The following is a 14,837-nucleotide window of genomic DNA, read 5'->3' on the forward strand; positions in this document are numbered from 1 at the left end:
GAACATTAGTTCTGTCAAAACATTTACTGATAGTCTTAAATGAAAAAACAATACTTTAAATTATCTGATGTTGAATATTTGCTGCCAATATTGATATATATTGGCAGATATAATTGTGTACATAAATACATAATATAAACAAACATTGAGTTATTATTTCTGATTTATTAATTACTTTTAAAGTGTTTTTTGGGGGAGGAATATGTCTCATTGTAAGTAATCATTATATAACCTTTTGTCAGCCAGTTTATCATTTTTAATATCATGCTTTTTTTATTTTTATTTCATTCTGCACTGTCTATCATTGTGTAAGCAGAGGCACTACCTTCTTTCGAAATTGTGATTTTGATGTAAACTGTACATTTCTGATTATGTTCTGATCGCTTTGAACCAATTTGAATTATTATTATAAAACTAATAAACAATCAAATCAAAATTATTTCAGACTAAAATGTGTTCAGAGATTTTGAGTATCATCGTAATATTTTGAGAATACAAGAAAAGGTAATAATGTGTCGACACTGAAGTCATTATATTTAAAAATACATAAAGTAATACTATTCAGAGAAAGAAGTTGCAATGTATTGAGAATAAAGCCATAACATTATGAAATCAGAGTCATAATATTATGAGGAAAAAGTCAGAATGTTTTGAGGAAAAAATATTAATATTTTAGGAATTACATATTAGTGGATATTATTATTCATATTTAAATGTGTATTTATTTAGAAGTCATATTTCTGTTGTTTACAGTTTGTTGCTTATATGCCACCACAAAAAAGTACAGAAGCTGAGAGCGGCTGTGGTTGTTGAGAATATTTTTAGGCCTGTTAGATCACACAAGTTATCTCAAAGTAAATAACATTTGCGCAAATTAAGTTTGCTCTCAAACATTGTTTTCTGATGATCAGATTTAATTGTCTCATGTTGAGATAACAAGTGTCTGCACTTCATGTTCAATATAAGAAAGGTTTCATACTTGAGTTTTTTCCTTTCAGCCACGACAGAATGAAACATCACAGAAGAGACCAAAATTGAAGAGTAAGAAGACAGTAGGACGACAAAATTACTTTTATAAGGACCATTTCTTAAAAATATAGAATAGAAAAAAACACTAACAATACACAAAAATGATCTTACTCTTATAATAATAATAATAATAATAATAATATCTTTAAATATACATTTTGATTAATTTCCTAATAATACTCAGGAAAAAAAATTGGTGTAATTAAAGCAGCAGATGTCCTGACTTTTAGTCCCAAATATAAATATAAAGCTCTGAAAACACTGGATCCTACATTTCCCATGATGCAACTTGATAGTATCTTTCATTAAACCCTCGCTGCTTGGTAAACACAAACATCTTTCAAACTCCACACCTCCAGTTTGTAACGCAGACTTTCTGTTAGACATTTGTAGTCCCCAAACTCAAATTGAGATTACCTTGATGACATCATTATGACATCATCAGGGTTATTTTCTCCTCCAGAGCCACAAACGACATCATACAACTGTTTTCACAGGCTGAGTAGAACTTACCATAACCAGTAAAGTGATCTTTGTGTGTACCATGAGGGGAGGGACACTTCAAGATAAAACAAAGACGAGATGTGAATGTGGTCAGTAGATTATATTATTCTCTTTAAAAAAAAACTTCATTACAAGAATTGACTTCATTCATTCAGACAGTCAAAGTCTTTACATGTTCACTGGTCTAAATACGGTTCATCATTCACTGCATAACATGGAACCACTGCAATCTGTTGGGAGATCAGTTTTGAGCGTCTGTACTGTTTATGGTCAGTAACGACAAGTCAAATGTAGAAGACACATCTGAGCTACTGAGGTGACAAAAACATGGACGCCTGTGGTGACGAGCTCCAGAAACCTTCAACTGTAGAGGTGATGAATGTTAAAATTACTCTTTTTACAGAAGGATGACACAAATCAAGAGGCGGGGCTGATCTACTCCCTTCATTTGAGTGTGAGCAGTGCAATGTGGCTTAAAACAGACTCTTCCCTCTACGTTAATTAATATACCTGATTCAAAATGTCTGACGTTAGTCGATCAGTCCGTCAACTATCGGACCAAATTTGGTTCAGAAATTCATGGTCCCCAAAAGGATGAATCCTACTGACTTCTGGCTTTTTGTTTCCAATTGTCCATCATTTCAGTTAATAACAGGATACTTCTTGGGATGGATGCTAAAACGGCATGCTAACATGCAGGGTCGGCGCTAGAGTATTAGGGGCGGACGGGCAATCAGCTTTGACGGGGGGGGCATTTTATTTCACCTCATGTAGCCTGTATTAAAGGGACTATTTGTAACTTTCAGAAATGCTTGTTAACAGCGACACCTGTGGCCGTGAAATCAACGAAAGTCAGCGTCGGGCTTGCGCTTGCTCGCTCTAAATATACCTGAACGAGGATCGCTCAAAACAGTGAGGCGACACAAGTCAGCTAAAACCACAATATCACTCTATATTTCAGCTGCTTGGCAGTAATGTTAGCTGACCAAACGAAGGTCTCTCCATGAACATGATTTAGATCTGATCCTAGTGTTGGCTTTTCCTGCCTAAGTGCAGGCTGAGGCAGCGGGGCTCTGCAGCGTGTCTCCCTGCTCTCACAGCAGAGGAGACACCGGCACCCGGTCAGTAACGAGAAGACAACGTAACTCTCTGCAAAGCTCCGTCACTTCACAAGACACGGAAAACCTCTGTTGGTCTGGAGGAACTGCAGCAGTTATTTCTGCACAAACGTCCCCTGTACATTCACTAGATATTCTCAGAGCTAAACTAACTCTTCTGTAGTGTGTAGTGAGCGCGCGTTCACGTCTAGAGGTGGAGCGAGCTGAGCTGTCTGAGTGAAGGCGAGCAGGCAGAGGACAAGGGTACAGCGGCTACACGCGAACGCGCATATGCGAGCGCGCATGTGTGCCGACCCGCTACATTTATACGCTTACAAAGTTACAAATAGTCCCTTTAAGTGTATCTTTAACATTATCATGTTTCATGAAAGAAATAAACTGACAGAGAGGTGTATACATACTGCCACTTATGCGCACAGGTGCGCAGGCACGCATACACATGCTGATCTATTTCGACCTCACTCTGACCGTCACCACGGTCTTCACCTTGAATGAAGCCATTCTTCTTCCTATCTGCGAGACCATAATATCAACAAAGTCATGTGACTGACCTTAAGAGGCTGGCCGTAGGTTATAAAGCAACCGGAAAACCATGCCTCTTCCTCTTTGCCTTTCTCGCCTCATCGGAGACCGGTAAGTATGTCGGGAAGCCAATAATCCGTCACTTTAGTGTGCAGGTGCCTTGTGTCCCTGAGGATTTCTGTGGTTTTTCCCGTGAGTTCTGTATGTAACTCTCTGTTTGTTGCAGGTAAGATAAATGATATCACCTGCGGCTGATTACCCCATAGCCTGTTTGGCGTTTTTGCGTAAGTTGGCGTTTGGGTGAGTAGCTTTGCTTATTCTCCCCTTGGAAGCAGTTGCAGAGTTACTGCTTTCAGCTGTTTCGCAAATTAAGTTTTCTGTTTCACCCTTCATACACGTGCGTACACGAGTGGTGTTCTTTATTTAAATAGTGGCGCGCCGATAAACAGCCCACTGAGTGTTATAGCTCACCCGGTAGAGCGGGCGCTCTTACTGCGGTAGGCAGGGGTTCGAATCCCCCTTCGGCATATTTTATTTAGCCAAGGATTTTGCCTTGCATTCCCCTTGTGTTTTAAAGGGCGTTTTCATTTTTCCCTTAAACCTCTGTGCGCAGTAGGTGGGTTTGGTTATTTGTTCCCCCTTGTACGTCCGCGTACAGGAAAGGGGTGATTTTTAGTTCTTATGAGCAGTATTTTTGTTTATACCTTTGAGCCAGTGAGCATATATCCCCATTGACTACTGTTCGCAGCAGGAGGGGTTAATTGGTACTATTATGGCTCCCCAGACTTGTCGGTTCTGTGGGGCAGCCATGGACATTCGCGACGGTCACCGTGAGTGTCCGTCTTGTTTGGGCATGGCGCATTTAATGGATGACGTTGATTGCCCATGTCCAGCAGCCATTGATCTGCCTCTGGAGGAAAGGGCCCGAAGGGCTAGGCTTGAGGGGCATTCCCAACACACTGCGGCAGCTGCTCCCCCTAGTAGGGAACGAGAGCGTCGCACGGAAAACCGCTCCCGCAAGCGTAAACAGGGGCAGTCCCAGGGGCATGGAAAAAAACGTGCCACAGAGACTAACTCTCCGCCACTGCAGAGTCCAGCCCCACCTGTAGATGGGGTAGGGGGGCAGGAGGATACTCAGTGTCAAATCCTGGCCGCCATTCGTGGTCTGGCAGACAGGGTGAGTAGAATGGAAGCTCAGAGAGCAGCTCCACTGACTGCGGCTTGTTCGGAGGGGATCTCCCCTAGGGACTTGCCGGCATATGAAGAACATCAGACAGATCACCCTGATGCTATATCACTTTATGCTCAGGGTTCTCTCTTGGAGGACGAGGGTCACCCAGAGATTGCTGAAGAGTCACATTGCCTTAGCCTATCTCACACACAGTGATGTGTTTTCAAAGGTTTTGAGTGCGGCTAAGATTATGGGCCTTTCAATTCCAATTGAAACCCCTAGCTCATCGGAGGGAGTCTGGGCTGGCATCTCGCAGTCTCGTCCCTCAGTGACTATTCCTGCAGCCGAGGATTATTGTCAGATGTTAAGGAGGTCATGGAATAATCCTGGTAGCGCCCCTCAGTTTAATTCGGGGTGCAGGAGGCTAGCCAAGGCACAGTACCCCCATGAGTCTGGTTTGGGCGATATGCCGCCTGTAGAGAGGGAAATGGCAGCTTTAACCCCTCTAGGCCCAGATAGGGTGACCACTAATCCACACTGTCCTCGTAAGGAGTGCAAGAAGACAGACCACTTGGTTTGTAGGTCCTATAATGCAGCCGCCCGCGCGGCGCGTGCAGGAAATGCACTCGCTCTCTTGTTAGCAGCGCTCAGAAGGACCGCTAGTGCGGGTGATCAGGACACCAGAAACCTGATAGATGCGGCCCTGTCCACACACTCTCAGCTTACTCGTGACATCGGTTCCGCTATGTCGTCAGCCATGATGGCCCGCAGACAGATCTGGCTAGCTCAGACAACCCTCCCCGAGAACATCAAGAAGGAGCTTACCAACATGCCGGTGGTACCGGGTAGAGTCTTTCACTCTGACTCCCAGAGTGTCTTGGAGAAAGCTGAACAGTCTCTGCGTACTCGAGAGAGCGTGCAGCGCACATTCAGTCGGCCTGTAGCGACGAGGCAGAGACCAACGGGCCAGCAGCACCAATTCCAGGCTGCCTGGGGTCATCCAGAGCCCTGGATGCGTGGCAGGCGCCAGGGCTCAGGTGCACAAGGTTCGGGTGATGCTGCAGGAAGACTGCGACTGCAGCATCAAGGGTTTCAGCCCCGGCCTACAGCAAGAGGGGCTCCTCAAAGGAGACGCCCCCCCAAGGGTCCAGGGACCCAGGGGGCCTCTGCATAGGAGTGGTGGGGCAGCCGCCAAGGTTCACTCCCAGCTACGTCTGGACAGCTGGGAGAAGGAAGTCTCAGACCCCTGGGTAGTGGCTACTGTTGCAAGGGGTTACAGAATTCAATTTCGGCGGCGGCCCCCACCTTTTTCCAGGGTCCAGATGACGTTGGTCAAGGACCCAGTCCAGGCAAAAGTTCTGTCCGAGGAGATTGCAATCCTCCTTCAGAAGAAAGTAATTGCGAAGGTAAGGCCCAGCGAACAGCAAGCTGGCTTTTATGCAACATATTTCCTTGTTCCCAAAAAGGATGGTGGGATACGTCCCATCCTGGACCTCCGGTGCCTAAATACTTACATAAAGGTTCTGCCGTTCAGAATGCTGCACACACGGCACATTCTAGAGTCGATAGAGCAAGGGGAATGGTTCACCACTATCGATCTAAAAGACGCGTACTTCCACGTCCCCATTTGTCGGGCACATTGGCAGTTTCTACGGTTCGCATTTCAAGGGCAAGCTTACGAGTTCAAGGTCCTTCCGTTTGGTCTCTCCCTTTCTCCGAGAGTTTTCACTTGAGTGGTAGCAGCCGCTCTGTCACCACTCCAGAGGGCAGGCTTAAAGATCCTGCCATACCTGGACGACTGGCTGGTCTGCGCTTCATCTCGTGAACAGGTCATGCAGCATACCGGGAGGGTCTTAGCTCATGTCCAATCCCTTGGTTTCAGGGTGAACTTAAAGAAAAGCAACCTCGAACCGAGGCAGGAAACAGTATTCTTGGGACTTTGCCTGAACTCACTTATGATGAAGGCGTCCCTTACCCCTCAGAGGGTTGCGAGAATCCTAACGGTCTTGCGTATCTTCCGACTGGGCAAACGCCTACAGTTGGTTCACTTTCAGAGACTGCTGGGGTTGATATCAGCAGCAGTGTTGGTGATTCCGCTGGGCCTGCTCAGGGCTCGGCCCCTACAGCGGTGGCTGAATGCGTTCAACCTCCATCCACGGAGGGACAGGCATGTGAAGCTCAGAGTGACTCAGTCATGTCAGAGAGCTCTGAGCCCATGGAGGGACCACAAGTTGCTCACACAAGGTGTACCCTTGGGCAATCTGCCTTCAAGGAGGACTTTGGTGTCCACAGATGCCTCCATGACAGGCTGGGGAGCAGTCTGGGAGGGCAGAATGGCGAGAGGTGTTTGGAAACCTCCATGGGACACCGAACACATCAATGTGCTCGAGCTGAGGGCTGTGCATCTGGCTCTCAGGGCCTTTCTCCCATTCATACGCGGCAGGCATGTCCTGGTGAAGTCGGACAGCTCTGCCGCAGTTTACCAGGTCAATCATCAAGGAGGCACGAAGTCTCTGCGTTGCCTCAAGGTTGCACAGAGGCTTCTGCCTTGGGCTTTTCCACGTCTGGCCTCGCTAAAGGCTGTCTATGTACCAGGGGTGCTGAATCGGGCTGCAGACCTCCTCTCCAGATCGGGGCCTCTCCCGGGGGAATGGATACTACACCCAGAGGTGGTGGCGAGTTTGTCGACTCAATTTGGCATGGCTCAGGTAGATCTGTTCGCATCCAAGGAGACAGCCCATTGCCAGCTGTGGTTTTCCCTGAGGCCTCCAGGTGGTCCTCTGGGCCTGGATGCTCTGTCTCACGAGTGGCCGAAGGGGTTACTGTACGCTTTTTCCCCCACTACCATTGATTCCTCATGTGTTGGACAGAATCAACCGGGGGCACTACAAGGTTCTGTTGGTAGCCCCACGGTGGCTGGGGAGACATTGGTTTACGGCCCTCCTTCGCCTGGTTCACGGCCGACCTTGGCCCTTGCCACTCAGGGCGGACCTTCTGTCCCAGGCGGGAGGAAAAATTTGGTATCCCAAGCCAGCTGTTATGCAGCTGTGGGCTTGGCCCCTTCTCAGTCCGTCTCTCATGACCTGAGTGACGCTGTTCGGGAGACCATAGATAATGCTAGAGCACCCTCCACACGCTACAATTACAAGCAAAGGTGGAAGTTGTTCTCATCATGGTGCCACCATAAAGGGGCAGATCCCGTCACCTGCCCGGTGGCTTTGGTACTTGACTTCCTCCAGTCGCTGCTGGATGCAGGTAGGGCAGCTAGCACCCTGAGGGGCTACACTGCGGCTATTTCTACTTTCCATGACACACTGGGGGGTCTTTCGGTAGGGAAGCACCCCATAGTGTCCCAGTTTCTGAAAGGTGCTAACCGTCTGCGCCCAGGCAGGAGTTTACGGGCTCCATCATGGGACCTACCTTTGGTGTTGAGGTCCTTGGCTACAGCCCCATACGAACCACTGGAACAGTCAGATTTTAAGTTTCTGTCACACAAGACTGCATTCCTTTTGGCCATTTGCTCTGCCAAGAGGGTGAGTGAGCTACACGCACTGTCTGTGAGCAGCGAGTGCTTGAGGTGGAGAGCAGAATATGCAGGGGTGTCCCTGTGGCCGAACCCGTTCTTCCTCCCTAAAGTGGTAAGCCCTCAGACAGTGAATCAGGCTATTGAAATGGAAACATTCCAACCTGATCCATCTTGCCAAGAGGGAGCGGCTCTTCATACATTGTGTCCAGTAAGGGCACTGAAGGCCTATGTTGATCGTACTCGGACGCTGAGGCAGGCACACACTCAGCTGTTCGTTTGTTATGGGGGCAAGAAGTTTGGTCACCCCCTGTCTAAGCAACGTCTGTCCCACTGGTTGGTGGAGACAATTTCTCAGGCTTACTCTAACCAAGATTTCCCAGATCCAGAAGGTCTGGTAGCCCACTCCACACACAGTGTGGCCACTTCATGGGCAGCTCTAAAGGGAGTTGCTGTTGGGGACATTCGTGCAGCAGCATCATGGAGTACTCCATGCACGTTTGCAAGGTTTTATAGAGTCAATGTGACGTCTACGGCAATTGGCTCCACAGTTCTTATGTCGGCCGCCGAGCATGTTGGTGAGGCGGTGGAATCTTCCGTTCCTCGCGACAATGTTGATATTAGTCATCCAAGGTGAAGACCGTGGTGACGGTCAGAGTGAGGTCGAAATAGATCGTAAGTTATGTCCATAACTATGGATCTATGAGACCGAAGGATGACCGTCACCATCTCTTGTCGCTCAGAACGGGCTGAGGCGTTCCAGGCAGGAGGAAGAGGCATGGTTTTCAGGTTGCTTTATAACCTACGGCCAGCCTCTTAAGGTCAGTCACATGACTTTGTTGATATTATGGTCTCGCAGATAGGAAGAAGAATGGCTTCATTCAAGGTGAAGACCGTGGTGACGGTCATCCTTCGGTCTCATAGATCCATAGTTATGGACATAACTTACGTTATGTCCACAAAAACAGGTTATAAACTAACACCGTGTCCTAACTGGATGCGAGCGTTCAACTACTGCGCTGCATCGCGTAGCATCTGACGCTCTCTGTCCACTGAATACGTTAAATCTGCACTTCTGTTACATCATGTAAATGTAACCCACCTGATGAATAAGTATACACTGGACTAGTATAACCTAGATTCGTAGAGAGGAGTAATGAACAGGAATCGGACACCACAATGAGTAAGCAGAACACAGAATTAAGTTTAAAGGAAAATTATTGTATTGACACAGAATAAATTCACAATTACTGCCGGCGTTCAGTTTTGTTCAGTTTGAAATGTCTATTGAACTGGGTGCACCCTAAAAAATAAAAGTAATTCCCAAAATAAAATGTTCAGATCCAATTGTCTTTTGAGGTCCTTCCCCACAGTCCTACCACACTGACAGCAAGGCAGATGAAAGTTGAAAGCGCTCCTCATTCCAGGTGCTCAGCACAGGTAGCTCGCCATCCCCCTCGTCAGGGAGAGATTCCAATCCAAATCCGGAGTTCAAGGGTATCAGGAAAACCTAGCCGAGAAAATAAAAGAATAAAACGATGCTCTCAGATGTTCTCAGGTCGCTTCAATAGGTGATGGAGCTCTTACTGGCTCATATATAGTTTTACTTCTCTCTGTTCAGTAGTATATCAAGTATAAGTAGCAATAATATCACTCTGTAAATCCAGCTTCTCCGCTGCTTTCTCATCAATCTCCGTTTTTTCCACACTCCACTGCGTCTCTAACCTGAGTGAGGAGGCGGGACTTGGAATGTTTTACACCAATAGCAACAGTTATTTCACTTTGAACCAATAAGTTTATTTGTTGTCAAGTTTTTGACCGTTAGAACACATCCTGATGCAAAGTTAAAACTCTGAGCAAAAACGGAAATAAAATAAACAATGATAAATGAATTTCAGAATAAAATAAGGAATGTGGTTATTTATTAAATAAAAGGAATTTTCAGTGAGGGAAATATCTCTAAATGATTTAGAAACAACTGGTTTTCCCAGAGGGTTACATAAACAAACCAGGAACATATAAGCTGTGAGCTCCAGATCAGACTTGAGCTGAAGACGTAACCACCTCAAAGATGGGTTAGTAGTAGCCTACTTGTTATCTTCCTACTTTCGTACTTTTTTTTTATCAGAAAACACACGTTTTATCTGTGATATTTACTGGAAATAACATACGATAGCCAAGAGCAAGTAGGTTGTTATCTAGTGATCTTCTCCAGCCAGCTGCCACCTTATTTTGGTTTCTGTTTTGAAATGAGGAGTTACTGGAGGCTACAGATAACTTTTCAGGCACGCCCTGCGTCTTGCTAGTGCAGGGTCAAAATGTGCACACACACGGGTGCCGAGATACAGTTAACAGGGAGTTAAACAACACATTAATCCAACAGTCTGACTGATTTCTTCATAACTATAATTTAAGTTAATAAAGACTAAATGTGAATGTTTCACTCACCAGTTGTTGGCCCTGCTCAGCCTGCTGTAGTGTAACATTAGTCCATTGTTTTATTCCACAATACTGAACAGAATAATCCAAACAGGTAGAAAAAGTAAGATGTGAGAGGAGCACAGGATGCTTTTTACTCTCTTGGTCCTAATTGTGCTTTAATGCACCAGGTTTGTAGGTCTACTTTCTCCCATTTTTTTCTATTGAGCTAGATTGAAAAAAACAAAACAAAAACAAACACACAAACGAAGCGGATCAAAACGAGGCTTCTTACTGAAATATTGTCGTGACGGTTCATATTTCCCAGAGTTTCCATAGTTGTATCTTTGCGCTGTGTTTTCGTGTTTTATTTGAACCATTAGTGAGGTGGCTGTTATATTTTTTGACAGGTAGCTCGTAATAAAGTTTCACTAGTGAACTTTATTACATATAACTGTGAGCGTCAATGCTTGTGCTGAAAGTGTCAGTAATCAAGTTAATATTTTCATTTACATCCAGGATAACTGACCCGGTTTTCTCAGCTCATTTTATCTAAACTAATCAGCCGTTCCTCTCAATATGAGTGACAGGAAAAAATAGGAACCGTGTATCCGATAGAAGTTCAGACAAAACGTCACGTCGCGCTGTGCAGCACCGTGTTGCTCGCAGCGCCGTGTTGCTGTGCAGCACCGTGTTGCTCGCAGCCAGTTAGGACAGTCCAATAGAAAACAATGTAATCAAGCCCAAGTACATGTCCTAGTTGTTAAAAGCAAAACTATCACTGTTTTGTGCTTTATTTTGCATTGCAGTGTTCGCCCCTAACGCCGACGCTGCTACAAACCCATCTTTGAGGTGGTTACGTCTTCAGCTCCAGTCTGATCTGGAGCTCACAGCTGATATGTTCCTGGTTTGTTTACATGATGTAACAGAAGTGCAGATTTAACGTATTCAGTGGACAGGGAGCGTCAAATGCGCGATGCAGCGCGATAGTTGGACGCTCGCATCAAGTTATAACACGGTGTTAGTTTATAACCTGTTTTTGTGGACATAACAGCATGTGTATGCGTGCGTGCGCACCTGTGCGCATAAGTGGCAGTATGTATACACCTCTCTGTCAGTTTATTTCTTTCATGAAACATGATAATGTTAAAGATACACTTAATAAAGGCTATATGAGGTGAAAAAAAATGCTCCCCCTGTCAAAGCTGATTGCCCGTTTGCCCCTAACACTCTGGCGCCGACCCTGATGCTCAAACCGCATGCTAATATGCAAAATGTTTGCATGTTTATCACCTTTTAATGATGAGCGCTTCGACCACAAAAGGGAAGCATGAGGCCAGAAGTAACACTATCAGGAATTGTACTATGGGGTCACCTCAAAGTCACTCAGAGAATATTTGGGACATGTAGTTATGCCTAAGAACAGCTGCACTGTGAGAGAGTCAAGCACATTTGTCACACGGCGGAATATTCTTGATTTAATGTTTGTTTTGCATATTTATTAGTTGCTGTGCTTTAATCAGTTTTCTCTGAAATATGGTTTGTAGGCAGTAATTATTATTGTTTTAATTATCATTCATTTAATTTAGTATTTTATATGTATTAATTTTGTTTCATTTATGTATTTTTGTTTATTTATTTATGATTGACTGACTGAATGAATGTGAAATGGCCTATCACGTTCATCAGAACGGTGCTTTTATTTTGAAGTCAGCTCTTACTGTAAGAAAGATATACACAAGAACAACGAGGGGGCTGGCTTGACTGTGTTTTTAAAATCGAGGCTTGACTGAAGTTCAACTTCACGGAGAGAAGCCACAGAAAGGAAGAAACACTGGGAACACAGGCAACACTGGGATTACTGGAGTACTGGAATACTTCAACCTGCTGCTGATTCAACATAGTCTAGTATAATATATAAACAGGAGATTTAGAGGAGCTAGGCTACGACTCAAAGTGAAAGTAAAACTTTCAACCTTCTGGACTGATCGACTGCTCTCTCTGTGTGTTGTGTTTTTATTTTCACTCAGGGACAAAATGGCTTCCAGATCAGAGGAGGATCACTGTTGTCCTGTCTGCTATGAAATCTTTAAAGATCCTGTTGTCCTGTCATGTAGCCACAGCTTCTGTAAAGACTGTCTGAAGAGCTGGTGGAGAGAGAAACAAACACAAGAGTGTCCAATTTGTAAGAGGAGATCATCAAAGAGTGATCCACCTCGTAATCTGGCCTTAAAGAACCTGTGTGAGGCCTTCTTACTGGAGAGAGATCAGAGAGCTTCAGAGACTCTCTGCAGTCTGCACTCTGAGAAACTCAGACTCTTCTGTCTGGACCATCAGCAGCCGGTGTGTGTCGTCTGCAAAGAATCAAGGATACATACTGACCACAGATTCAGACCCATCGATGAAGCTGCTCAGGATCACAAACAGGAGCTCCAGAAATCCCTGAAGCCCATTCAGAAGAAACTGGAGCTCTTTAAACAAGTTAAAGGAAACTGTGATCAAACAGCAGAACACATGAAGGTCCAGGCCCGACTCACAGAGAGGAAGATTAAGGAGCAGTTTAAGAAGCTTCACCAGTTTCTAGAAGAGGAAGAGGAGGCCAGGATCTCTGCTCTGAGGGAGGAAGAGGAGCAGAAGAGTCAGATGATGAAGGAGAAGATGGAGGCTCTGAGCAGAGAGATAGCAGCTCTTTCAGACACATTCAGAGCCACAGAGGAGGAGCTGAGAGCTGAAGACGTCTCATTCCTGCACAACTACAAGGCTGCAGTGGAAAGAGTCCAGCAGCGCCCCCTGTTGGAGGATCCACAGCCGTTCTCTGGAGCTCTCATAGACGAGGCCAAACACCTGGGCAACCTGACCTTCAACATCTGGAACAAGATGAAGGAGATGGTCTCGTACACTCCTCTGATTCTGGATCCAAACACTGCTGGTCGAGAACTCCTCCTGTCTGAAGATCTGACCAGTGTGAGACGAGGAGAGGAACAGCAGCTTCCTGATAATCCAGAGAGGTTTGATCACGACATCGCTGTCCTTGGTTCAGAGGGATTTAACTCTGGGACTCACAGCTGGGACTTTGAGGTTAGAAATGATGATTCCTGGGGCCTAGGTGTGATGAAGGACTCTGTCGGGAGAAAGGGACGAATACAGACTGGATTCTGGGTAATATATCTCCACGATGGAAAGTACAAAGCAGCCTCCCCACCACTCTTAAAAACCGTTCTCTCAGTGAAGAAGCAGCTCTGGAGGATCAGAGTTCATCTGGACTTTGACAAAGGAAAACTGTCTTTCTATGATCTTGATACTAACACAAACATACACACCTTCACACACACATTCACTGAGAGACTGTTTCCATACGTTGCCACTCTGAGTAAACTCCCAGTGAAGATATTACCAATGAAGGTCTCTGTATCAACAGGCTTATGGCCTAGTTACTAAATGCATTAGCTAAGCATGCTATATAGCATTATATTCAGGTTGAGTAAGGCTACTCAGAAATGCCATCCTGCATGTCAGTGATACTATACATGTTCTACGAGTTTATATGAAACAGAAAAAATCTTTTATGCAATTTGAAAGTTTTTTGTCCGTACGTCCTCGGGTCTTTGACACAGGGCAAATATCTATATATGACTGAACAGAGGAGTGTCAGTGTTTCAGGAACATAAGAACCATGTTGAGGCACAATCTGAACATTAGTTCTGTCAAAACATTTACTGATAGTCTTAAATGAAAAAACAATACTTTAAATTATCTGATGTTGAATATTTGCTGCCAATATTGATATATATTGGCAGATATAATTGTGTACATAAATACATAATATAAACAAACATTGAGTTATTATTTCTGATTTATTAATTACTTTTAAAGTGTTTTTTGGGGGAGGAATATGTCTCATTGTAAGTAATCATTATATAACCTTTTGTCAGCCAGTTTATGATTTTTAATATCATGCTTTTTTATTTTTATTTCATTCTGCACTGTCTATCATTGTGTAAGCAGAGGCACTACCTTCTTTCGAAATTGTGATTTTGATGTAAACTGTACATTTCTGATTATGTTCTAATTGCTTTGAACCAATTTGAATTATTATTGTAAAATTAATAAACAATCAAATCAAAATGATTTCAGACTCAAATATGTTCAGAGATTTTGAGTATCAATCGTAATATTTTGAGAATACAAGAAAAGGTAATAATGTGTCGACACTGAAGTCATTATATTTAAAAATAAATAAATAAATAAATAAAGTTATACTATTCAGAGAAAAAAGTTGCAATGTATTGAGAATAAAGCCATAACATAATGAAAATAGAGTCATAATATTATGAGGAAAAAGTCAGAATGTTTTGAGGAAAAAAATTAATATTTTAGGAATTACATATTAGTAGATATTATTATTCATATTTAAATGTGTATTTATTTAGAAGTCATATTTCTGTTGTTTACAGTTTGTTGCTTATATGCCACCACAAAAAAGTACAGAAGCTGAGAGCGGCTGTGGTTGTTGAGAATATTTTTAGGCCTGTTAGATCACACAAGTTATCTC

At 44.3% G+C, this 14,837-nt stretch overlaps 1 protein-coding gene and 1 pseudogene across 1 annotated transcript; both read left to right on the forward strand.

Moving 5' to 3' along the window:
• Positions 1 to 3,981: 3,981 nt before the first annotated feature.
• On the forward strand, positions 3,982 to 7,826 carry LOC119485182 (annotated as a pseudogene).
• Positions 7,827 to 12,106: 4,280 nt separating this feature from the next.
• On the forward strand, positions 12,107 to 14,282 carry LOC119478710 (nuclear factor 7, ovary-like). The gene has a single exon (XM_037753671.1). The coding sequence runs from the start codon at positions 12,323 to 12,325 to the stop codon at positions 13,721 to 13,723; it is 1,401 nt and encodes a 466-aa protein (XP_037609599.1). The 5' UTR covers positions 12,107 to 12,322; the 3' UTR covers positions 13,724 to 14,282.
• Positions 14,283 to 14,837: the final 555 nt, after the last annotated feature.

Source organism: Sebastes umbrosus, chromosome 1, assembly GCF_015220745.1.
Source record: "Sebastes umbrosus isolate fSebUmb1 chromosome 1, fSebUmb1.pri, whole genome shotgun sequence".
NCBI classification, from domain to species: Eukaryota; Metazoa; Chordata; class Actinopteri; order Perciformes; family Sebastidae; genus Sebastes; species Sebastes umbrosus.